We start from the raw sequence: 27,698 nt of genomic DNA on the forward strand, positions 1-27,698 counted from the left end.
AATGATTTCATCTCTCAGTGCTTTTTCTGCCTTTGGAACTTCCTCCCACAGAGAGCTGTGGAGGTACAGAGCAAGGCTGAGATGGGTAGATTTCTAATTAGACCATAAGACAAGGGAACAGAATTAAGCCCTTATGTCCACTGAGTCTGCTCCACCATTCCATCATGACTGATTTATTACCCCTTTCCAACAAAAGTCTCCACTTTAGTTAATTAGTTAGGGAATCACAGGTTATGATAAAACCATGGTTACACCACAGCCAAGAAAGCTCGGCAATAGCACTTCTTCCTGAGAAGGCAAAGAAAATTTAGCACTTCTCCATTAACCCTTACCAATTTTTATCAATTCAACATAGAAAACATTTTAATCTGGATGCATCACAGCTTGGTATAACAACTATTCTGCCTGGGACTGCAGGAAGCTGTAGTGAATTGATGATACAGCTCAGCACATCACAGAAACTAGACACCTTCCAAGGATACTCCCTATATGTATCCTGTCTCAGTGAAGCAGCCAAAATAATCAAAGATCCTACACACCCCAGACGGTCGCTCTTCTCTCCTCTCCCTCTGGGCAAAAGATCTCAGATGGAGATGAGATGGCATATAGGAGCAAGATATACCAGCTAGTTGAGTGGTGTGGCAGCAATAACCTTGCACTGAATGTCAGACGAAAGAGTGATTGTGGGCTTCGAAAAGGGTAACATAAGGGAACACAAACCAATCCTCATAGAGGGATCAGAAGTAGAGAGTTTAAGCTAAGTTCTCCTGAGAGCCAGGAACTGGCTCGCAAGATCTCTGAGGATCTAACCTAGTCCCAACATACCAATGCAGCTATAAAGAAGGCAAGATAGTGGCTATATTTCATTACGAGTTTGAAGAGCTTTGGTTTGTTAACTAAAACACTTGTTTATCTATAGATGTAACATGGAGAGCATTCTGATAGGTTGCATTACTGTCTGGTACAAGGGGAAGGGAGCTAATGCACAGGACTGAAAGAAGCTACAGAAAGTTGTAAGATTAGTTGGCTCCATCATGGGTACCAGCTTCCATTGTACCCAAGACATCTTCAAGGAGCTGTACCTCAGGAAAGCAAGTATCCCGTTTCCCAGGGTATGCCCTCTTTTCAATGTTGCCGTCAGGAAGGAGGTACAGAAGCCTGAAGGCACACATTCAGCAATTCAGGAACAGCTTCTTCCCCTCTGCCATAGGATTTCTAAATGGACATTGAACCTATACCTCACTTTTATTTATATAATATGTGTGTCTGTACAGTATGTGCATATTGATTTACTTAATTTACTTATTTTTCCTTTCTATGTGATCATGTATTGCATTGAACTACTGCTGCTAAGTTAAAAAATTTCACAACATATGCTAGTGATAATAAACCTGGTTCTGCTTTTGATTTTGTTGTAATGAATTGATCTATTTGAATAGTATACAAGACAAACTTTTCACTATACCTTAGTGCATGTGATAATAATAAACCAACACCAAAAGGGCAGCATGAAGTGCCAGAAATCCCATTGATCCCATTGACTGCTAGAGCAGGTTTGAAAGACTGAATAAGGATTCCTTTGCCCACTTCTTATGGTTTGATGACCTTATTTGTTCTTAAGGGGGCCAGCATGGGTTTGAGTTTATTGTCATGAGTATACACGGTTGTTATTCCATTTTTGTCTGTTTTTTATGAGACCGAATTGCTAGCTCAGCGCTCAACCCAGCACGACTGGAAAGTGTGCAGGGAACTGGCTGGGTTCGAATTGGAGCTACCCACCTCAAAGTCCAGTGTGGATGTCACACCAGCTGGCATGAGCATATATACCCAGGGTATAAATGCCATGAAAACTAGTTCCTTTTTACAACAGCGCAGTACCTTTCCAAAAAGATATACATAAATTACCTAAACTTAAATTGATATAGATTATATATAGCTTACACAGCAACTAAAATAAACATAACATTAGCACAAGTTAAGGGAAATATAGTTGAAGGTAGAGTTAGGATTTTCAAGTTGGTTCAAGAATCTGATGGCGGTTGTAAAAGAAATCATTATTTTCTGTAAGTGCAGTATTAAATTACACTGTCAAGTAAATGTGATATGCAGCTGGTCTGTGTTTTTTTTAATTTGGCCTGCACGAGTACCCATTTAAAATGTCTCATTTTGTTGTCCTGTTTGTCAGCATTGAATCAAATGATGGTAACAAAAGCACAGTAAGTTTTGAGCACTAATTGTGCCCAGTGAAAGAGGATGTTGAGAAATAACGAGATAAGATTGCATTATACTTCAGACTCAGTCTGTGGAGAGAGTGAACCAAAGTATGGAAGCACAAAGATAAATTTACATCTAATTTATGCCTTCTTCCTTGGAGAATGGAGCAGTTATGCACATGGAGCATTGTTTTACTTGAGCGAATCAGCCCAAGTTCATCATTCAGGATCTCAAAGGCAGAGAACTGTGCAATTCACCTGCTTCTTATCATCATATACCTAGTTGTGTAATGGTTACAAAGCATGTTTGTTTAATTCACACATCCGGTATTTCAGCTTAATTTAGATTATGATGTACAAGTTAAAATAAATGATAACGTGTATGTTACTTGTCAAAAGATGCAGAGACTTTCCCTGAAAGTGACAGTTAGTGTTGAATCTAAAATAGAAGCATTTTGCCTAGTCCAGAATTTGAACAATTTTGCTTATTAATTAATTTTAATAGAATAGTCATCTTGCTGTAGGTTAGATACCCGTCTTCTCTTTTTAAACAGAGTATGTGTTTGTAGTTCTCTGGCAGCACCCCATATTCATAGTGCATTAGGTTATGACAGGAACTTTTGCAATGTTTATCAGCACTGCGGAATGCATCACATACAGATCAGTTAATTATTCTATTTGGAAGGCATATTAGTGTAAGTGCCTCCTACTCCTGTTATTCTTTCAAATCTTCCAATTGTTTCCTCCTTTACCATGTTGACAGTACTCTCTTATCCAGGTTTAATACTTCAGCCATGACGTTTGCTCCACGAGTACTCCTCCACCCAGCAGTAAGTCTGATTGAACGGTTTAACAATCAGAGGATTACTGCGGAAGCAATAGGTTTCTACTGCTGCTGTAAGAGATCAGTAGTGTCTAGTATATAATGCAAATTTTAGTCAGAGGTACAAGACTGGTGGTTCACAGCGCCAGGCAATAAACATCTACAACAGGAGAATCTGAGATCAAATAGCATTCCCATCACCAACTTCCCCATCTCCACCATCAACATTCTGGTCATAATCACTGACCAGAAACTCTTTTCATTTCGAGTCAAGTCAAGTCAAGTCACTTTTATTGTCATTTCGACCATAACTGCTGGTACAGTACATAGTAAAAATGAGACAATGTTTTTCCGGACAGTGGTGTTACATGACACAGTACAAAAATGAGACTGAACTACGTAAAAAAAACATGGAGAAAGTTACACCTACGCAGGACTGTGTAAAGTGCACATAAACAGTGCAGGCATTTCAATAAGTAATAAACAGGACAATAGGACAAGGTGTCAGTCCAGGCTCTGGGTATTGAGGAGTCCGATAGCTTGTGGGAAGAAACTGGTACATAGTCTGGTCGTGAGAACCCAAATGCTTTGGAGCCTTTTCCCAGATGGCAGGAGAGAGAGGAGATTGTATGGAGGTGCATGGGGTCCTTCATAATGCTGTTTGCTTTGTGGATGCAGCGTGTTGTGTAAATTTCTGTGATGGCAGGAAGAGAGACCCCGATGATCTCAGCTGACCTCATTATCCGCTGCAGGGTCTTGTGATCCGAGGTGGTGCAATTTCCGAACCAGGCAGTGATGCAGCTGCTCAGGATGCTCTCAATACAACCCCTGTAGAATGTGATGAGGATGGGGGGTGGGAGATGGACTTTCCTCAGCCTTTGCAGAAAGAGGAGACGCTGCTGGGCTTTCTTTGCTATGGAACTGGTGTTGAGGGACCAGGTGAGATTCTCCACCAGGTGAACACCAAGAAATTTGGTGCTGTTAACGACCTCTACCGAGGTGCTGTCCGTGTTCATTGGGGAGTGGTCGCTCCATGCCCTCCTGAAGTCAACAACCATCTCTTTTGTTCACATTAGGAGACAGTTTGTTGACTCTGCAGCAGTCCGTTAGCCGCTGCACTTCCTCTCTGTAAGATGGCTTGTTGTTCTTGCTGATGAGATCCACCACGGTCATGTCATCGGTGAACTTGATGATGTGGTTCGAGCTGTGTGTTGCAGCACAGTCATGGGTCAGCAGAGTGAACAGCAGTGGACTGAGCACACAGCCCTGGGGAGCCCCCGTGCCCAGTGTGACGGTGTTGGAGATGCTGCTCCCGATCCGGACTGACTGAGGTCTCCCAGTCAGGAAGTCTAGGATCCAGTTGCAGAGGGAGGTGGTCAGGCCCAGTAGGCTCAGCTTTCCAATCAGTTTCTGAGGGATTATTGTATTGAATGCTGAACTGAATTCTATGAATAACATCCGAACGTATGTGTCTTTTTTGTCCAGGTGGGTTAGGGCCAGGTGGAGGATGGTGGCGACGGCATGATCTGTTGAACGGTTGGGACAGTACGAAAACTGCAGGGGTCCAGTGAGGGGGCAGCAGGGTCTTGAATGCCTTATGACGAACCTCTCGAAACACTTCATGATGATGGATGTAAGTGCAACGGGACGGTAGTCATTTCAGCAGGACACTGAAAACTTCTTCGGCACGGGGGCGATGGTGGCGGCCTTGAAGCAAGTTGGAACGGTGGCTCTGCTCAGGGAGATGATGAAGATGTCAGTGAGACCATCTGCTAGCTGGTCTGCACATCCTCTGAGCACTCTACCAGGGATGTTGTCTGGTCCAGCAGCCTTCCGTGGGTTGACCCTGCATAGGGTTCTTCTCACATCGGCCACGGTGAGACACAGCGCCTGGTCATTCGTAGCAGGGGTGGACTTGCTCGCCGCCACGTCATTTTCCGCCTCAAACCGGGCATAGAAGTTATTCAGCGCATTTGGGAGAGAGGCATCATCTGCACAGTCAGGTGATGTTGTCCTGTAATTGATGATGTCCTGGATGCCCTTCCACATGTGTCGCGTGTCGCTGCTGACCTGGAAGTGGCTGTGGATTAGCTGGGCGTGTGCACGCTTTGCCTCTCTGATGGCCCAGGACAGTTTGACCCTTGCTGTTGTTAGGTCACCTGCTCTGAAGGTGGAGTCATGGGTCCTCAGCAGCGCACACACCTCCGCGGTCATCCATGGCTTCTGGTTAGCGCGTATAGTGATGGTCTTGGACAGAGTAACATCATCAATGTACTTGTTGATGTAGCTAGTCACTGATGCTGTGTACTGTAAGTTGGTAGAGTTGCTATCAGTTGCAGCCTCTCTGAACGTGTGCCAGTCAGTGTGCTCAAAGCATACTTGAAGAGCAGAGATGGCTCCTGCTGGCCAGGTTTTCATCTGCTTCTGAACTGGTCTGGAGTGCCTGACGAGCGGTCTGTATGCTGGGATTAGCATAACCGAGATGTGGTCTGAGTAACCGAGGTGGGGGCGGGGCTCTGCCCAGTACACATTGGGGAAGTTTGTGTAAAGCAGATCCAGCATGTTCTCCCCCCTCATTGCAAAGTCCACATACTGATGGAATTTCCCACCATAGGTACTGCCCGACTCACTGAGTTCCTCCTCTGTTGCTTTATTGGGTTTCTGGTCAGTGATGATTACCAGAAAGGGACGGTGGATGAGTTGGTGATGGGAATCCCCTCTCCCCCAGAGAGGTATCACCTATTTTCACAGCGAAAAGAGAGACTGACACCACTATTACTATATTACAGCCTTCCACATTGCTTTTTATTCTGAGTCTCCAACTCTCCCCAGCATTGAGAGAGATGGATAACATCACTGCTCAGCCACAGTGACCTCTGATAATACATCCACCGCAGCTAAATCCTGATATTCCATGTCCTGCGATGCCTCAGTCAGCAGCACTGGCCTGGAATCAGTCAATCCATAGGGCCGCAACCCAGAAGCACCATCTTCCAAGCCACGCCTGGAGAATGTCGCAAAACGGTTGGCCGGCGAGCTCCAGGAAAGGGAACTCATCCACCGTGAGGGAGAAAATGTAGTTTGAGAGCCACTTGCAGATCAGGACCTCAATAGCACCCCAAACATCTTGAAATGAGGAAAAAACATTTGAGAGAGGAATTTAGCTTGTTCCTCTGACAAGCTCAGAGACAACCAGTTGGCCCATCTTAACTCTGTGTCTTAAAATGGATGCAATGATGTCTCCGGTAATCTGTTGGAATCAGAATCAGGTTTATTATCCCTGGCGTGTAACGTGAGTTTTGTTAACTTAGCAGCAGCAGTTTAATGTAATACATAATCTAGCAGAGAGAGAGAGAAAAAATAATGAATAAAATAAAACAAATCAATAAACAAATAAATCAAATACGTACATTGAATAGATTTTTTTTAATGTGCAAAAGCAGAAATACTGTATCTTAAAAAAAGTGAGGTAGTGTCCAAAGCTTCAATGTCCATTTAGGAATCGGATGGCAGAGGGGAAGAAGCTGTTCCTGAATCGCTGAGTCTGTGCCTTCAAGCGTCTGTATCTCCTGCTCAATGGTAACAGTGAGAAAAGGGCCTGCCCTGGGTGCTGGAGGTCCTTGATATTGGACACTACCTTTCTGAGATACCGCTCCCTGAAAATGTCCTGGGTACTTTGTAAGCTAGTGCCCAAGATGGAGCTGACTAGATTTACAACCTTCTGCAGCTTCTTTCAGTCCTGTGCAGTAGCCCCTCCATACCAGACAGTGATGCAGCCTGTCAGAATGCTCTCCATGGTACAACTATAGAAGTTCTTGAGTGTATTTGTTGACATGCCAAAGCTCTTCAAACTCCTTATAAAGTATAGCCACTGTCTTGCCTCCTTTATGACTACATTGATATGTGGGGACTAGGTTAGATCCTCAGAGATCTTGATGCCCAGGAACTTGAAGTTGCTCACTTTCTCCACTTCTGATCCCTCTATGAGGATTGGTATGTGTTCCTTTGTCTTACCCTTCCTGAAGTCTGCAATTAGCTGTTTCATCTTACTGACATTGAGGAATCATTTCCAAATAAGAAGTTATTTATGAGGTGTTCTTTGGTTGGATATAACGTGCAGGTTTGTGACTGTTGGGGTCTTGCCCTGAGTGATACGAGCTTGTTACTGAAGAGAAGGAAGAGCCATAAATTACTAGTTTTGTCACTTCTGGATCAGAGCCATTAAGAAGGTGTTGAAGGTCAGTCAAGGAATGGATGTAAATCCAGAGGTTTTCAGATACAAGTTAGCGATAGCTCTCCAGAGGCTAACTATCATGGATGTGAGGTGCCCCACGGACATGGAGGTTCAAAACGAGACTACAAGGTACATGTGGCCAGCAGCCGAAGCTCCTTTCTGTTATTATATTTCCTTTTCTTTGACTGCTCATGGAAAGTCAGGAAATCTTAGTAGGTGTGCACACAGGTATTCAGTTGAATAAGTTCACACACTCGTCCGTTACAACAATAAAGATATTTTTCCGTAATTACAGATTCTGTCTGTGCTACCCTGATCATTATTACAAGGGGTGATGCTTGGAACAAAACATTCTTGGTAGTTATGTGAATCTAAAATACTAGACTTTAGAATAAGAAATATTATTTATGCTTGTTCTGTTGTTAAGTTCTTCTGCTTAGTGATCACAACAAGTTGCTTGGATTTATCATGATAATAATTTGTCTTTCAATCTTCTACAGCTCTCTGGGGTTATGTACCACTATAATGTGCTGAGGGTGCAACAGTTGCTCTACATACCCAAGTGGATGGCCAGATGTGCCTCGTTTACCCTCGAACCTCTGTTATCGTCTGCTGATCCCACCCATGAGACTCCCATTGGAATGGGTGCAACACTGGAGATTCAGAGGCAACAGAGGGCCGAACTCCTGGATCAACAAATCATGCTGGCTCAACTGAATCAGAACAACAGGAGGCATCGAGGGCAGGTAGCAGTCACTGTGATTATGGACCAGATTCAGTTCCCATGTGTTTCCATTTGCCTCAGTCATTGGCAGGGCACTTGCAGGGTATTTTACAATGGAGAGGCAATCCACTTCACCCTATGCAGTGTTTTATGTTCAATGCAAGCCTTCATCATCCTTTCACTAATTCTACCAGCATTATTCCTATTTCTTTGTTTATTGAATTTTGAACTTTTTGAATTTTCTCCAGACCCAACTGTAGCAAAAAATATTTTTCTGATTTTACCCTTTGTTCTTTTGTAATATAGTAGCAAAAGATATTGGCAAAGGAGGTACTGTACACATATTAAAGGTTATAAGAGACTACTTTATTAGTAGTAATATATAAAGAATAAAATACAGAAAATGGTTAATGAGGAAGTTATACAAGCAGAATAATACTTAGCAATCAATGACTAAGGCATGCTATGCACCATACTGCTGGAGAGAACCACAATTGTCCAACAGTATTTCCCCTCTCTTCCCCACCCCTCCCCCTCCTACTCAATTGAAAGGTAACAGAGGAAGCCCTCAGCTTGGTGACAGGCGACAGAGGGTAATGGTGGGAGGATGCTTGTCTGCTCGGAAGTCTGTAATGAGTGGTATATGACAGGGGTCGGTGCTGGGACCTTTGTTGATTGTGACTTGTATTTTAGACTTAGATATGGTTGGTGGAGGAATGATTAAGTTTGTGGATGATACAAAAATTGTAGTGATGTTCATAGTGAGGAAGAGGTTGCTTAAGGCTACAGCAGAATATAAATCAGATGGAAAGTTCAGTGGAGCATTGGCAGACGGAACATGAGCCCAAAAATGAAATGTAATACACTTCAAGAAGTCAAATAATTGGGGTTCAAGTGTACAGTTACCTGAAAATGATGCTGCATGTATATACGGTAGTGAAAACAGCATATGGCACATTTGCCTTCATAGAATATAAAAGTGGTAGTGTTCTGTTGCAAATTTACAAAACATTCAAACCATACTTGGAGTCCTGGTCATCATGCTATGGGAAGGATATGATTGTGCTGGAGAAAGGGAGAGAGAGAGGACAGAAAGTACACACCAGAATGTTATGTGGATTGGGGATCTTTCATTACAGGTAGAGATTGGACAGGCTGTGCTTGTTTCCATTGAGCAGAGGAAGGTGGCAGATGACCTGGTAGAAGTACATAAAGCTTAAAGAAGCATTGATATAGGGTAGGTAGTCAGATACTAGGATCATCAAGAACAGTTAGCCTGCTTTAAGGTGAGGGAAGGAGTTTTAAACTAAGTTTCAGAGAACAGATTTTTACACAGGTATTCGGAGGTAACGGAATCAGATACATTCACTACGCTTAAAAACAAATGCAGACAGGCACAAATAAGCAAGGCATAGAAACATACAGTCCTTATGCAAGCAAATGGAATCAGTACAGACAAGCAAAAAGGACATGGTGCGGTTTATTTCTGTTCTCTGTAACTCCATGAACCTGTTCTGCCAGTGAAGGAGATTGTGACTGATAAGGTTATGGTTATAAATGTTGTTATTCTCTGATTTCCCATTAATATTTCACCCAGAATCAGTTGCCATCAGTAGAAGAAAGCAAAAGTGTGTGTCACCCTGAAAATGTAATAAGGTTTTCTGACTTTATTTCTGAAAGCCCTGGTGCTAACTTTTAAACTACACAATGAGTCCTGAATGCAATCACACACTTAAACTCAGCTCAAAATTATGTAATGTGAAGCACTTTTATGGTAAAATTTTGGCCTCACTGTTTCCACTTACTGTGTCAAGTCCCTTATCTTATCCCAATGCACCCCTCCTATATATTCCATGAAGTCAAACTACCACAATGCATCGTAATTTGCATCACCCACACAGAAAGTTAACGGTTTTATCTGGCAACAGTATGCATAAAACTTGAGTCTTAATTTTTTTGTTTTGTGAATTGATCTGAAGTTATAGTAAAACTAGTTAAGCTATTTTCACACAGAGAGTACAAGGCAAACATCAATTTAACCAACTGCTCTTTGTGTCAAATGTGTCTCCTCCCACCAAACTGCATGTCATTTTATCAAAACTTTGTTTTTCTCTTATCAATTTATCTAACTTCCCTTATTTACTGTATATTGGTACTGCTCACTATAATAACTCCACATACCAATAAATTCTGCATCCTCAGCATCCTTTGAAAATCCCCCCGTGGTGTGCACAACTTTATAAATGACTGCCTTGTATTTATGTTCCTTATTGTGGGCTCCTCCACACCCTACAAAAGGTGAAAATGTATCCTTTATGTCAGCACTTCTGTGTGCCGCTGGGATAGTCCACAGCTTTTGGTTTCCATGAGAAAAGCTTCACTTACTCTTTCCTGATAATTTGAACCTCACAGATTGTGTAATGTTGTTGAGTTGCATAATTTCCAGCCTTCTGCATACTGCATAGAGCCGGGTACTCTAAAGTGTGACACTACTGGTTCTGTACAAATGAACTTGCATTCTGTTTTATTGTTTGATACTTTCTGCTCATTTAAAGCTTAATGAATAATGACTTAAAGTAGTTTCATCTGACGTAAAAGAAAATCTAAAAATAAAAATAGGAAATGCTGTAAACATTAGTCCATGAGCCAGATAAGTAATATTAACAATTTGGATCATCCAACTTCAGAAGTCAGTGAGTGTCATATAGTTGTTGCCTTTAAGGCATCTGGGGTTCCAGTAAAACCGGTGATGATACTGTTAAATTGCAGCAGGAACAAGCTGCTTTGATGAACAGGTTTATGTTGGTGTTCATGTGTCCCATATGCCTTCTCCACCAAACTCTTGCTGTTCAGCTTTACTAACCTTCCTCCTTCATCCAACTTTACACAAGTGCCTCTACGCCATTCACTTTAAGCATCTGGTATCATGAAAGGAAGCAAATTTAATTGATAATCGTGGGCAATGATCAGGATGAAATTCTATTAAGTTCTTTAACATCACTCACAGGTGCTGAAGTAACTCCACAGGTTAGTCAGCGACAATGGTGGCAAGTGAAAAGTCAGCTGGCTCCTTTGTGTATTTCTCCAGATTTGACCTGCCTGCAGTTTTTTGTGTCTTAATGAAATTCTTATCCTCTTTTCATCAAGCATACTGACATTCACCTCTCCGACATCACAGCCACATCTTTCAGCCACATCTCGGCTTAGTTACTTCTAGAATCCACCCTTTCTTGTAACGTTGCCAACATCAGCTTTTGAAGCTAATACCAGACCCCATTTGCTTCATCTCTGTGTTTGCTGCTTAAGTCAGCTTAAAGTTTTTATCCTCCTGTTCAAATGCCTCCTATCTCTGGCAGTGGGTGCATCCAGTTGAGGAGAGGTGACAAGCAAATGGAGGAAAGAGTACAAGGAGCAACAGATGCTGTGAGTTGCTAAGTGGAAGCAACAAAGGGCTGCAGATGATGGAATCCGATGGGGAATAAGATAGAGCATGTGCAGCCAGTGAAGTACTTTTTGACAAGTAGCCGCATTTGTAATGAAGAGCGAGAAATATTGTTCAGGAAACTTTAAATAACACCTCTTTCCTTTTATGAGCAATTCCATAGGATGTGTCATATCCTACTGGATTGTTTAACATTTGTATCGGAACTGTATCATCCCTGCAGGTGCAATACACTGTCTACTGCAAGACAATTGTTGGCCTCAATTTTAGAATCATGCTTCTATAATGCTTCTGATTACTTTATTGGTTGAAAGCCTGAACTGCTTCCCTAGCTTCTGAATTGTTCCATTTAGGACCTTTACAGCTTTCTAATTTCAACTCAGAAGTTAGGTGTTTGCAGACTTGAGCCATTGCGTCTTATTTTCTTTCGAAAGTCAAGCTTATTGTTGTGTGTATAAATACATATATGCACAGGTGCATTGAAAGTCTTAATTGTAGCCACCTCATGGAACACAATTAGGACCAAAAATATACAAAGTCCATTTTAGTGCAAAGAGATCGAAGTGGTCATAATGTCTCTTATCTAGTCATTAGAGTTGGTTCAGAAATGAATGGTTAAAAAGAAATAGCTGTTTTTGAACCTGCTAGTATGAGACTTCTGGCTACTACAGTTCCTGCCTGGTAGTGGAGAAAATGTGGCATGGCCTTGATGTTGCAGATTCTGCAGATACTACTGATGGTGGGGAGGGATAATGACATAGAAAAAAAACATGGAAAACCTACAGCACAGTACAGGCCCTTCAGCCCACAAAGTTGTGCCGAACATGTCCCTACCTTAGAAATCACTAGGCTTACCTGTAGCCCTCTATTTTTCTAAGCTCCATGTACCTATCCAAAAGTCTCTTAAAAGACCCTTTCATATCCACCTCCACCACCGTTGCCGGCAACCCATTCCACGCACTCACCACTTTCTGAGTAAAAAAAAACTTAACCCTAACATCTCCTCTGTACCTACTCCCCAGTACCTTAAACCTGTGTCCTCTTGTGCTAGCCATTTCAGTCCTGGGAAAAAGCCTCTGATTATCCACACGGTCAATGCCTCTCATCATCTTATACACCTCTATCAGGTCACCTCGCATCCTCCATCACTCCAAGAAGAAAAGGCCGAGTTCACTCAACCTGTTCTCATAAGGCATACTCCCCAATCTAGGCAACATCCTTGTAAATCTCCTCTGCAACCTTTCTATGGCTTCCACATTCTTCCTGTAGTGAGGCGACCAGAACTGAGCACAGTACTCCAAGTGGGGTCTGACCAGGGACCTATATAGCTGCAACATTATCTCTTGGCTCCTAAATTCAGTTCCACGATTGGTGAAGGCCAGTACACCAAACACCTTCTTAACCACAGAATCAACCTGCACTGCTGCTTTGAGTATCCTATGGACTCAGACCCCAAGATCCCTGTAATCCTCCAAACTGCCAAGAGTCTTACCAATAATACTGTATTCTGCTATCATATTTGACCTACCAAAATGAACCACTTCACACTTATCTGGGTTGAACTCCATCTGCCACTTCTCAGACCAGTTTTGCATCCTATCAATGACCCGCTGTAACCTCTGACAGCCCGCCACACTATCCACAACACTGCCAACCTTTGTGTCATCAGCAAACTTACTAACCCATCCCTCCAGTTCCTCATCCAGGTCATTTATAAAAATCACGAAGAGTAAGGGTCCCAGAACAGATCCCTGAGGCACTCCACTGTTGACCAACCTTCATGCAGAATATGACCTGTCTATGACCACTCTTTGCCTTTTGTGGGCAAGCCTGTTCTGGATCCACATAGCAATGTCCCCTTGGATCCCATGCCTCCTTACTTTCTCAATAAGCCTTGTATGGGTGCTTTATCAAATGCCTTGCTGAAATCCATATACACTACATCTACCGCTCTTCCTTCATCAGTGTGTTTTGTCACATTCTCAATTATTCAATCAGGCTCGTAAGGCACGATCTGCCCTTGAGAAAACCATGCTGACTATTCCTAATCATATTCTACCTAGCCAAATGTTCATAAATCCTGCCTCTCTGGATCTTCTCCATCAACACCAACCATTGAGGTAAGACTCACTGGTCTTTAATTTCCTGGGCTATCTCTACTCCCTTTCTTGAATACAGGAGCAACATCCACATCCCTCCAATCCTCTGGACCCTCTCCCATCCCCATTGATGATGCAGAGATCATCACCACAGGCTCAGCAATCTCCTCCCTCGCCTCCCACAGTAGCCTAGGGTACATCTCATCCGGTTCCGGCAACTTAGCCAACTTCAGGCTTACCAAAAGCTCCAGCACATCCTCTTTCTTAACATTTACATGCTCAAGCTCATCAGTCTGCTGCAAGTCATCGCTACAATCACTAAGAACCTTTTCCATAGTGAATACTGAAGTATTCATTAAGTACCTCTGCTATTTCCTCTGGCTCCATACATACTGTCCCACTTTCACACTTGAAAGGTTTTATTCTTTCACGTCTTATCCTCTTGCTCTTCGCATACTTGTAGAATGCCTTGGGGCTTTCCTTAATCCTGCCCGCCAAGTCCTTCTCATGGCCTGTTCTGGCTCACCTTATTTCCTTCTTAAGCTCCTTCCTCTTAGCCTTATAATCTTCTAGATCTCTAACATCACCTAGCTCTCTGAACCTTTTGTAAGCTTTTCTTTTCTTCTTGTCTAGATTTAATACAGCCTTTGTACACCATGGTTCTTGTACCCTACCATAACTTCCCTGTCTCATTGGAACATACCTATGCAGAACTCCACACAAATATCCTCTGAACACTTGCCACATTTCTTCCGTACTTTTCCCTGAGAACATCTGTTTCCAATTTAAGCTTCCAATTTCCTGCCTGATAGCCTCATAATTCCCTTTACTCCAATTAAACGCTTTTCTAACTTGTCTGTTCCTATGCTATTGTAAAGGAGATAGAATTAAGATCACTGTCTCCAAAATGCTCTCCCACTAAGAGATCTGACACCAGACCAGGTTCATTTCCCAATACCAAATCAAATACAGCTCTCCTCTTGTAGGCTTATCTACATATTGTGTCAAGAAGCCTTCCTGCACACACCTAACAAATTCCACCCCATCCAAACCATTTGCTCCAAGGAGATGCCAATCAATATTTGGGAAATTAAAATCTCCCATCATGACAACTCTGTTATTATTATACTTTTCCAGGATCTATTTTGCCGATCAGTTCCTTGATATCCCTGTTACTATTGGGCGGCCTATAAAAAACATCCAGTAAAGTTATTGACCCCTTCCTGTTCCTAACCTCCACCCACAGAGACTCCGTAGACAATCCCTCCATGTCTTCCACCTTTTCTGCAGCCGTGACACTATCTCTGATCAACAGTGCTATGCCCCCACCTCTTTTGCCTCCCTCCCTGTCCTTTCTGAAACATCTAAAGCCTAGCACTTGAAGTAACCATTCCTGTCCCCGAGCCATCCAAATCTCTATAATGGCCATCACATCATATCTCCAAGTACTGATCCATGCTCTAAGCTCATCAGCTTTGTTCACAACACTTCTTGCATTGAAATATACATATTTCAAACCTTTAGTCTGAGCATGTCCCTTCTCTATCACCTGCCTATCCTCCCTTTCGCACTGTCTACAAACTTTCAGTATTTATGAGCCGACCTCCTCTTTCCCAGTCTCTTCAGTTTGGTTCCCACCCCACAATAATTCTAGTTTAAACTCTCCCCAGTAGCCTTAGCAAACCTCCCCTCCAGGATATTGGTCCCCTTGGGATTCAAATGCAACTCGTCCATTTTGTACAGGTCACTCCTGCCCCAAAAGAAGTCCCAATGATCCAGACATTTGAATCCCTGCCCCCTGATCCAATCCCTCAGCCATGCATTTATCCTCCACCTTATTCTATTCCTATTCTCAGTGTCGCGTGGCACAGGCAGTAATCCCGAGATTACTACCTTTGCGGTCCCTCTTCTCAACTTCCTTCCTAATTCCCTGTAGTCTTTTTTCAGGACCTCTTCCCTTTTCCTACCTATGTCATTGATACCAATATGTAGCACAACCTCTGGCTGTTCTCCTTCCCACCACAGGGCCAGACTTTGTGCCAGAGGTAAGGCCACTGTCACTTCCCCCAGATAGGCTGTCCCCCTCCCGAACGGTACTCAAACAGGACTTCTTATTGTCAAGGGGTACAGCCACAGGGGTAGTCTCTGGTACCTGACTCTTCCCCTTCCCCCTCCTGACTGTTACCCACTTGGTGTCTGTGTCCCATGGCCCTGGTGTGACCGCCTACCTATAACTCCTTTCTATCACCTCCTCACTCTCCCTGACTAGGCGAAGGTTATTGAGCTGCATCTCCAGTTCCCCAACTCGGTCCCTTAGGAGCTGCAGCTTGACACACCTGGTGTAGATATGGCTGTCCAGGAGGCTGGGAGACTCCAGAACCTCCCACATCTGACACCAAGCACAGAACACTGGCCTCACACACATGCTTCCTCCTTTCCACAAATAACACAGGTAGACTTCACCTCGTCCTGGTACCACCTAAGCCAGTTGAGCCAAAGCCCTATCACTCTGCTGCCTGCTGGATATGGCTCTCTTTTTAAACCTTTTGTGCTGTACTGGCTGACATAACGCGCCTGCGCAGTCTTGCCTCTTTTACCCTGAGTAGTAAAACTGCCTTCACTCCAGAAATCAGCCGTTCGCTGGCAGCCTTCTTGCTCCAAATGACAGTCCACTACCCGTTGCAACTTCTTGCATTTCTAACATGCTGTTATGTCTGAGATTTCAAACCTTTTACTGATCATTTAGGATGGCACACGTAGAGATGAATCAGCCCATCAAACCTGGATGGCTCTTTCAAACAGCAATCATCCCAGAACTTCGCTTTCTTCAAATATCTGTCGGATTCCCTTTTGAAGACCAGTTGAATCTGTTTCCACCACCATCTTTGATTCCAGATCCTTGTCACACGTTTTCCTCATGTAGACTTTTTTTTGCAAATTTTCTTAATTCTAATCTCCATAGTTACTTATAAAACTATTCATAATTTTAAATTTGTGCAGATTGAATTGACCACAGTCTTTAGGATAATTTCAACAGTTTTCTGATTTTCAGATCATATGATTAAAATCGGTACCAGACAAGAATTCCACATTCTAGTCATCCAGACGATGTTTTTAATCATCTTTAAGTAGTTGGCAATGTTTAATTGATCACACTGTCAGTTTTGATTGCAGCAGGTTTGCTGTGCAGAAGTTAGTTTCCTAACTGCATTTGACAAACCATAGCAAATTATCACTTACCTGGACTTTCATTTTGAGTATCAATATCAGGTTTCTGTTCTGGTTTTGGCAGAAATGGTATTAGCAAAAAAGGTTGATGTGGCTGTCATGGAGATAATATAGCATTTTAATTATCTTTTCAGAGGGAAAGGCAGATGGGTTTTAATAAAAGGTGGATCACTTTGTACTTCATCTGTATTTCTGCTGCCCTCCACTTTCTAAAGTGAAACAGAAAATGCGGGAAATGCTCTGCAGATCAGGCTGCATAAAAGATGATAAGACATGGGAAAAGAATTGGGCCGTTTAGCCCACAGAGTCTACTCCACTATTTGATCATGGCTGATTTATTTTCTCTTTCAGCCCCATTCTCCTCCTGTTCCTCCCCATAACCTTTGAGACCCTTACTATTCCAGAACCTATTAACCGTGACCCAATGATTTGGTCTCTGCAGTCGTCTGTAGCAATGAATTCCACAGATTCACCACCCATCAACTAAAGGAATTCCTCCTCATCTCTGTACTAAAAGTATGTCATTCTATTCTGAGCCTGTGTGTAGACTCTCCTAGAGTCTAGGCACAGTCCTAGAGTCCTAGACTCTCCCACTAATGGAAACAACCTCTTCACATCCACTCTGTCTGGGCTACTCAATATTCAGTAGCTTTCAATTACATCTCTCCCTCATTCTTCTCAACTCCAGTGGACACAGGCTCAGAGCCATCAGATGCTCCTCATTCCCAGGATCATTCTCATAATATTCCTCTGGACAAACTGCAGTGCCAACACATCCTTTCTTAGATGCATACCTCAAAACTGCTGTCTCCAAATGCGGTCTGACCAATGGCTTATTAAGCCTGTTGGAAATAAACTGCAACTAACATTTCAGGATGAAAATATCCAACAAACAGTTTTTATTTCTGTCTTTCATTTCTATTTTAGATTTTCAGCATCTGCAATTTTTCTTTTCTTTTAATGCTCTCTTCCTGTTCAGTCCTACTCTGACTTATACACCTTCATGTTGAAATGCAAAGGCTAGTTAAGGTCAGACACTAGTGCATTAATCTCCTGAATGGCTGTACACCATGGAAGAGGACAAATGTACTGATGGGGGGGCCAAATGGACTAGTTCTCACCCGTAATGCCCGTGTTAGGTGAGTGAAAAGATGATTGTCGTTTGATAACATTGGGTTACCAATATTTGAAAGTCACCTTGTGATGGGCTTATTTAGAGCATGGATTTATAGCTGTGGTGGTTGTTTGATCTGGATGCCTGTCTTCACTTGCAGGGGATGTCTCAAAATAAGCATTATCTGCCTTTGCTGAAAATAATGCTTTGTGGGATTGTCCAGGTCCTTAAAACAGACATCAGATCCCATGATCTCTTTTATTTGGTCTTAGATTTCAATATTGAATCCTGTCAGAGGGATTATCAGTGTTGGGCTTTATGAATCGAGACTACAGAATTAGCAGTACTGTATTTATGCATTAATTGGGATTGCAGTGTTGGCTGTCAGTGGGTCACACACTGATAAGCTTTTGTGTTGTTAAATTCAAAGTTCAAAGTAAAATTTTAATCAAAGTACATAACATTTGCAGAAAATGGTTTCACCCTTTTATAAAGGAGGACATGTTGTTTTTGAAATACATAAAAACAGATGTGTTGCGAAAGGACCCTTCCACAGCTTTAAGGCACTCTAAAACATATTCCAGCCACTGGAATTTGTTGTGAACTGCACTGCAGGAACTATGACAGCCAATTTACACAGAGCAAACTCACACAATAGCAATGTGATGAACATCAGATAATCTACTTTCTTTTTAAGCATTCCCATAAGATCATAAAACATATGAGCAGAATTAGGCCACAGTGTGCTTCAGCATTCCATTTTGACTGATTTATTATCCCCCTCAACCCCATTCTCCTGTACACTAATAAAGAACCTGCCAGCTTCTTCTTTAAATATACCCAATGAATTGTCCTCCACAGCCATCTGTGGCAATGAATTACACAGATTCACCACCTTCTGGCTAAAAAAATGTCTCCTCATCTCTCTCTTCTAAACACTGAGGCTGTGTTCTTTGGTCCTGGACTCTGAACTATTGGAAAAATTCTCTCCACGTGAACTCTAATTCGGCCTTCCAATTTTCGTTTGGTTTCAATGTGATGCCCCCCCCTCATTCTTCTGTATTTCCAGTTGCTGCTTGAGGAGTCCCCTGCTCTCCTCATATTGTGTCAATATAATGCTTTGCATCTTTCTAAGGTGGCAGATTGGGTTTTGCTTTTACATTTCTTTTAAAAGAGAGTCCCTCTTGACTAAGCAGCATTCCCTTGATACTGCCAGATGAGATATTTGTGCCTGTCTTTTCCAGTAGGACCTAAATCTATAAGATCTGACTTTGAGAAGAATGTGCCACTGGTGACACAGTGGGTAATACTTAAGAGTTTTGGAGGTCAGGGATATGAGCATTAATTTACACTGAAATGGCAACAGTATTGGTAGTGAAGAAAGAAGCCTAAAGTCAGACATTTCAATAGACAATAGATAAACAGAATTACCTGCAGATCATATTTTCAAAGGTTTCAAAGGTATATTTAATGTCAGAGAAATGTATACAATATACATTCTGAAATTCTTTTTCTTTGCAACCATCCACGAAAACAGAGGAGTGCCCCAAAGAATGAATGACAGTTAAATATTAGAACCCCAAAGCTCCCAACAACTCCCCCCACCCATGCATAAGCAGCAGCAAGGCAACGACCCCACCTCCCCAGCAGCAAAAAAAAGCATCAGCACCCCCCCCCCCCCCCCCCCACCGAGCACTCAGGTGTGCAGCAAAGCATCAATAAAGACACAGACTTGCAGTACACCAGACTACTCATTCACCTGGTATTTGTCATACCACAGGTTCTCTCTCTCTCTCTCTCTCTCTCTCCCTAATAAGGGAAAAAGAGTTGTCCCCATTTTCACAGCGAGAGGGGAGACATAACAAGCAACTCGCTGATTTATATTAAAAGTCTGTTACATCGCTTTTTCCGAGCTCTGGTCTCTGGACACACAGCCAGCAGTCAGCTTGATGCTTTCAATCTTCCGTCTACCACAACACACTCAAATGAACTATGAAAGGGAAAAATAGAGATATTAAAGATAAAAATAGAGCTGTTTGCAAAGATGCAAGCAAAGGAGTTAGGCACCATCGTCCTCCTAAGCTGAACCTTTGACTCATTCTGTACCAGCTGTATCACACAATTCTATCTCATAGTTTTTCCTTCAACCCCTAAGCACTCTTAATGTAATTACTGTGGCTAGAGAACACTGCCTACTGCACCATTATTGTGGTGCGAGGTAACTTCTTGCTAAGTCTGAACACTTTCTTGTGGGAAATCTTTCAACTTGAGAGTTGTTATTTGGGGTCGCCCACTGACCTGATGGCCTCCATGCAGTGAAATCTCATCTTCTGAACATTGCACTGGTTGGTTTCATGAGTTGTTTCACAAAACAATGGGTAGAAATTGACTGGTTCTGCGATGTTTATGTGAATCATATGTCGGTAATGACCAAGTTGGTTATTTATTCATTCATTTTACAGAATCTGGCGTTCACGGACAAGACCAGATTTCTTTTTTAACAATGCCCCTGAGAGGGAGCTTGTGTACATTGTTTATTTATCATGTGTACATTGAAACATTTACTCAGTGGCCACTTTATTAGTTACTGGAGTGGAACCCATTGTGGTTCTTTTACTGCTGTAGCCCATCCACTTCAAGGTTCAACCTGCTGTTCATTCAGAGATGTTCTTATGCACACTACTTTTGTAACGTGTGGTGATTTGAGCTACTGTCACTCTTCTGTCAGCTCGAACGAGTCTGGCCATTCTCCTCTGACCTGTTTCATTAACAAGGCGTTTTTACCCACAGAACTGATGCTTACTGGATGTTTTTGTTTTCCTCATCATTCTCTGTAAACTCTATAGACTGTTGTGTTTGAAAGCCCCAGGAGATCAGCAGTTTCTGAGAGACTCAAACTACCCCGTCTGGCACAATTATCTCATGGTCAAGATCACATTTTCCCCCCATTCTGATGTTTGGTCTGAACAGCAATGGGATCTCTTGACTATATTTGCATGTTTTTATGAATTGAGTTGCTGCCACATATTTGGCTGATTAGATATTTGCATTAATGAGCAGGTGTACCTAATGAGGCAACCGCTGAGTGTACAGTGAAATGCTTCGTTTGCATTAACAACCAACACACCCAAAGATGCACTGGAAGCAGCCCAGAAGTGTCGCCACACACACCAGCACCAACAGTGCATGTCCACAATGCTCAGCAGAACGACACAGAACATAAAAAGCAACAAAACACTGCAGTTGGATGTTACCATACACTGTTACCTTGTCCTTTTTTGGTGGTAGAAGTTGTGGATTTAGAATGTGCTATCATGGTAGCCAAGGCAATCAAAAGGACACACATTTTGTAAATAGACATATTACTACTACTCTGCAGTGCCGGTGGAGAGGTTCAATTAAATCTCTGCTTTAGAGCACCTAATGAACAGCAATCATCTCATAAGGCAGTGATAATAAATCTGATTCTGATTTTATTTAGGATAGGAGATAGGGTACCAATCAAGTAGGTTGCTTTGTCCTGGATGAAGTCTGGCTTCTTGTGCTGGAGCTGCACTCATCCAGACAAGTAAAGGTTATTCGATGCACTCATATTTGTGCATTGCAGCTATGTAAGGATTTGAGGTATGAAGATGAATCTCATGTTGTGCAAGACCCCGGCCCTAATCTACTCTTGTGACCACATAGACAGGCCCCAACCCTTCTCAGAATGTTGAAGGTGGGACACTCAGCAATATGCTTTTGAATGAATAAGGTTGGTGGTTAGACACTCTCATTTAAGATGTTCATTAACAGTGAAAATATTGTGAGGCTTATCAACCCATGCCAGTGTGTTATCTGATCTGGCTACCAGTAGAATTGAGGAGTTGCCAAGAGAGTTGTACGCATGCCATCGTCAGTAAAAATTCCCAATTCTTACTGACAGTGAATGAAGACCATTGATGAAATGGGCAAAGCGCAGGTGGACATACATTTCAATACTGGTTCCCCAGCAAAAACAGCTGCCTTAGAATTCACCAGTTTCACAGGATGCAGCATAAAATAGTCAAATTGGCAATTCCGATGCTTTTGTAAATCATATGTTGACAAAGATTTTTAAAAAGTAGTCCAACGCAGGGAAAGCCCCTTCACTTTTGTGCACATCTACAAGGAACACTGTCCGTAGAAAGCAGCACCCATCATCAAAGACCCCCACCATTCTGGCTATGCACTCTTCTTGCGTCTGTCATTGGGAAGATGTACAGTCGTCCAAAACCACCAGGGTCAAGAGCAGTTATTGCACTTCAACTGTCAGGATTCTGAACCAGTGTGGAAAACTTCACTCACCTCAACACTGACCTGATTGCTTAAACTAGGTCGCTTTCAAGGTCTCCACAACTCGCGTTCTCAGTTTTATTTATTTATTTTTATTTGTTTATTTTTGTACTGCATCGTTTGTCTTGTTTTACACATTGGTTGTTTGTCAGTCTTTTTATTGATTCTGTGTATTTCTTTGTTCTACTGTAAATGCCAGCAAGAAAATGAATCGCAGGGTAGTTTATGGTATATATGTACTTCGATAATAAATATCCTTTGAATTTTGATATTCAGCAACCATCTTTGCCTCATCTGGAAGGATTCTTTAGGTCCCTGGATAGGGGGAGCATGTCATGTCAAATGTTGCACTTCCTGTGGCTGCAAAGGAGAATGCGAGGATTCTGGGACGGTTGAGTCATGGAGGGATTGGTGCCCGTGGAAGATAGAAAGGGTGGAGAGAAGAATATGTGGCTGGTGTTGGGATTGTGTTGCAGCTGGCAGAAATGATGAAAAGTGATATGCCGAATGCAGAGGCTTGAATGGTGAAAGATACCAACTATGTCTGTTCTATCTGGAGGGAGATGGATGAGAATAGAAGTCCAAGAAATGGAAAATGTGAGAGAGGGATCCACAATAGAGATGAAAGGATTTCATAAGACCATAAGATATAGGAGCAGAAGTAAGCCATTCAGCCTATCGAGTCTGCTCTGCCATTCAATCATGAGCTGATCCAGTTCTTCCAGTCATCCCCACTCCCCTGCCTTCTCCCCATACCCTTTGATGCCCTGACTAATCAAGAATCCATCTATCTCTGCCTTAAATGGACTTGGTCTCCACAGCCACTCATGGCAACAAACTGCACAGATGTATCACCCTCTGACTAAAGTAATTTCTATGCATCTCTGTTCTAAATGGACGACCTTCAATTCTGATGTTGTACCCTCTTGTCCTGGACTTCCCTCCTATGGGAAATTATTTTGCCATATCTAATCTGTTCAGGCCTTTTAACATTCAGATTGTTACTATGAGATTCCCTCCCTCATTCTCCTGAACTCCAGGGAATACAGCCCAAGAGCTGACAGATGTTCCTCATACAGTAACCCTTTCATTCCTGCAGTCATTCTTGTGAATCTTGTCTGAACCCTCCCCAATGTCAGTATATCCTTACTAAAATAAGGAGCCCAAAACTGCACACAAGTGCGGTCTCAAGAGTGCCTTATAGAGCCTTAACATCACTTCCCTGCTCTTATATTCTATACCTCTAGAAATGAATGCCAACATTGCATTCACCTACTTCACCACCAACTCAACCTGGAGGTTAACCTTCCAGGTATCCTGCACAAGGACTCCCAAGTCCCTTTGCACTTCTGCATTTGGAATTTTCTCTCCATCTAAATAGTAGTCTGCCCGTTTATTTCTTCCACCAAAGTGCTTGACGATACTCTTTCCAACATTGTATTTAATTTGCCACTTTTTTGCCCATTCCCCTAAACTATCCAAGTCTCTCTGCAGGCTCTCTGTTTCCTCAACCTACCCGCTCCTCCACCTATCTTTGTATCATTGGGAAATTTAGTCACAAATCCATTAATCCCATAATCCAAACCATTGACATACGTCATAGAAAGCAGTGGTTCCAGCACTGACCCCAGTGGAACTTGACTGGTAACCAGCAGCCATCCAGAATAGGATCCCTTTATTCCCACTCTCTGTTTCTGCCAATTAGCCTATCCTCCACCCATGCTAGTAACTTCCCTGTAATTCCATGGGCTCTTATCTTGCTAAGCAGGCTCATGTGCGGCACCTTAAAGGCCTTCTGAAAATCCAAGTGTACCACATCTACTGCATCTCTTCTGTCTACCCTACTTGTAATTTCTTCAAAAAATTGCAATAGATTTGTCAGGCAGGACTTTCCTTTCAGAAAACCATGCTGGCTTTGGCCTATCTTGTCATGTGCCTCCAGGTGTTCCGTAATCACATCCCCAACAATCGATTTGAAAATTGAACAGATGCGAAAGTTTGAATATCTTGGCAGTTATCTGACAGACGACGGGCAATGTGAAGTTGAGATCAGAAGGAGAATAGGTATGGCTAAGACCAAGTTCATGAAGTTAAAAGATCTATTATGCAATTGGAAGAAAGATATCCAAAGTAGAATCCACTTTCTCGAGTGTTATGTATGGTAATGTATGGATCAGAAACATGGACCCTGAAGAAAGATGACATGAAACGAATTAATGCTTTTGAAATGTGGTGCTATCGACAAATGTTGAAGATTAGCTGGGTAGAGAAAGTTTCAAATGAGAGGGTTTTGTCCGAAGTTGATAGACCATGGACATTGCTGGAGAAGTTTATGAAGTTGCTTATTGTGGACATGTTACGCAGACAGATAACATCTTGTCAGACTTGCTATATGGAAAGAAGGGAAGAGGGAGGCGAAGATAACATTAAGGATTGGACCAAGCTAGACAAGACTAGGGGTGCTGTGGACAAGTGTTGGGACAGAGCAGCATGGAGGGAAATCGTCCGCCAACTGGAAATTCCAGATGTGACCTAACGATGACGTCTAACAATCAATTCTAACAACTTCCCAACCACTGATGTCAGGCTAACAGGTCTATAGTTTCCTTTCTGCTACCTCCCACCCTTCTTAAACAGGGAAGTAAAATTTGCAATTTCAGATGTCCCAGGATGAAGGCCTTGCCTTGGGAGAAACAAAAGGATCTTCAGAGCAGGAGGAGAAAACGAAAAAAGGAGGGTCACCAGAGAATATCATCCTGGGGCTGTGATTTGCAACATTTTTGTAGGAAAGGTTATATTTATGATCCAAACCACTTCCTAGGCCCACTAACTTAAATCACATCATTTTGACCCTGTGCAACCACATTACAGTTTTAGTAACATCAAGAGCTCTCACTATGTTTTTGCGCTTCGTGGCCTCCACACTGCTCTACTTATTGGTGCTCCAGCAACACAGAAGATGCAAAGCACACCACAGGAATCGACTCTTGCACCCAGAATAACTTCACTGAACACAGTACTGAATTAAACTCGCTCTGTTCTGCCTGTACATTCTCCATATCCCTCCAGTCCTTGCATCTGCAAATGCTTTCTCACTGCTGTTTCACTAATGCAGTAAGAGCTGTCTTGACACTCAAGGCACCCCAAGCTTGGAGAATCCTTGGAATTCTGTACCACAGAATGGCAGATGCTCAGTTGATGAATGTATTCAGTACAGAAACTAGTTGATTTTTTTTAGCTTTTATGGGAATCAAGGGAAAGAATCATAGAGCACTACAGCACAGAAACAGACCCTTCCGCTTATCTAATCTGTTCCAACCTAGTCTTCTTCCCAGTCCTGTCTCCTACACTTGGAGCATAGCCCTCCATACCCCTCCCATTCATGTACCTATCCAAACTTCCCTTGGATGTTATCGAGTTGTAGAGCTATGGCATTGGTGCAGGAATACTGTGCTGATTAGATAAGTCTGAACTGATGGTAGAGCCGATGGATATTTCTCCCTCTATTTTTCAATGCCATATGTCTCTCGCTACCACCCTTCTCCCTTCCCCTCCCTCAATGATAACCTTGGTGCCCCCCACCCCCTAACCCCTATTGACGTCAATGGATCTGGGGTTGAGAGGGTAAACAACTTTATGTTCCTTAGCATCCACATCACTGGGGAGCTCGCGTGGTCTGTACACACCAGCTGTGTGGTGAAAAAGGCACAACAACGCCTCTTTCACCTCAGACACCTGAGGATAATGGATGCTCATAGAGTCTATACATGGCTGAAAATTGAGATTCAAAGGCCTGGATTGAGTGGACATACAGAGTTACTGCCCAATTACCATCAGTACATCACCTGCAGCACCAGGGACCCCAACACAGTCGAACACTGCTACGGTACATCAAGAATACTGACTGTTCTACCCCTAGACCACATTTTGGAAAATCTAGTCATCTGGCTGTCCTTCTCCTACTTGTATACTGGCAGAGGTTAAAGATCAAAGCACCAGAGGTAAAGATAACAAAGAGGTGCTCACGGGAGGCAGCTATGGGATTTTTCAAGTTGGTGCTCAAGGGAGGCAGCTATGGGATTTTTCAAGTCAGTGGACTGGGCTATGTCCAGGCATTCATCAGAGAACCCAAATGAATACTCCACGGTTGGCACGGACTTTATGGAGACACTCGTTGATGAATGTGTCCCCAAAAAAATCATGTAGAGTCTTTATCAACCAGAGGCCCTGGATGAACCAAAAGATCAGCAATCTGCTGAAGAGACCAGATCAATGGCATTCTGGTCTGGCAACCAAGGAACATACAAGAAGTCCAAGTATAACCTCTGGAAAGCCATCTCACATGCAAAGTGGCAATTCCAGATCAAACTTGAATTCACAGAAGAATACTTGGCAGTTGTGGCAGGGATTGAACGCTATCACCTCATACAAAGTAAAGCCAAGCAACATACAGTATATGAAAACAAGGTTTCGCTCCCAGATGAGTTCAATGCCTTTTATGCCCACTTTGACCGATGAAACATGGAGGGATCTTAACAAACTCCCACAGCCCCCAATGACCCTGTGATTTCAGACTCTGAGGGCAATATGACAACATCTTTAATGAGGGTAAACCCATGGAAAACAACTGGCTGGAGTGTTTACTGACATCTTTAAGCTCTCTTCAGAAGTCTGAGGTACTCACCTGCTTCAAGCAGGCTTCAGTCAAACTAGTGTCCAAGAAGAATGTGATAACCTGCCTTTCAAGATCTTATAATTCATGTTCTCAATATTATTTGTACTTTTACTTTTTTATATTTGCATAATTTGCCATCTTCTGTATATTGATTGTTTTCAGTCTTTGTGTGTAATTTTTCATTGATTCCATTGTATTTGTTTGTTTTATTGTGAATGTCTGCAAGCAAATGAATCTTAGGGGAGTATATGGTGACATCTACATACTTTGCTTATAAATTTACTTTGAGGATGTTTCCTTGAGTGGGAGAGTCGAGGACCAGAGGGCATAGTCTCAGAATAGAAGGGTGTCCCTTTGGAACAGAGATGAGGAGGAATTTCTTTAGCCAGAGAGTGATGAATGCTTTGCCACAGATGGCTGTGGAGGCCAAGACATTGGCTATATTTAATACAGAGGTTGATAGATTCTGGTAGGAAGGGTGAGGGTCCTGTGCCCTTATGAAGATGTGGATTTTAAGGATTAGATTTCAGGCTGCAATAGCATGTTCAGTGCCAAGGTGTTTATTGTGTGCTAAAGGTTAAAAAGAAAACACATTTAGAAAAAGTGAAAAATTATTTACAGTGCAAAAATAGCAAAATGACAAAGGAGATAGTACAGGTGTATATCATCAGATGTTTAGGACTACAGCTCCACACAGCCTGAAATAATACACCTCACTTTACCACCCACGTGCTCCCTCCCCACTTCCACCAAAATGAGCCTTTAATCATGATCCCCTCACTCGAGGAGAAAAGGGGTAGTCCATTCTTTGGAATACTGGGGAGCTGTTACC

The 27,698-nt window shown here is 42.6% G+C and overlaps 1 protein-coding gene across 1 annotated transcript in view; it reads left to right on the forward strand.

Moving 5' to 3' along the window:
- Positions 1-27,698, forward strand: part of ubac2 (UBA domain containing 2) — a 189,419-nt gene that overhangs the window by 129,417 nt on the left and 32,304 nt on the right. The window contains exon 7 of the mRNA XM_059970503.1: positions 7,771-8,016. Within this exon, the coding sequence (XP_059826486.1) occupies positions 7,771-8,016 (246 nt within the window). The remainder of the gene's footprint in view (positions 1-7,770; positions 8,017-27,698) is intronic.

The sequence above is a fragment of the Hypanus sabinus genome, chromosome 5 (assembly GCF_030144855.1).
Source record: "Hypanus sabinus isolate sHypSab1 chromosome 5, sHypSab1.hap1, whole genome shotgun sequence".
In the NCBI taxonomy this organism is placed as follows: domain Eukaryota; kingdom Metazoa; phylum Chordata; class Chondrichthyes; order Myliobatiformes; family Dasyatidae; genus Hypanus; species Hypanus sabinus.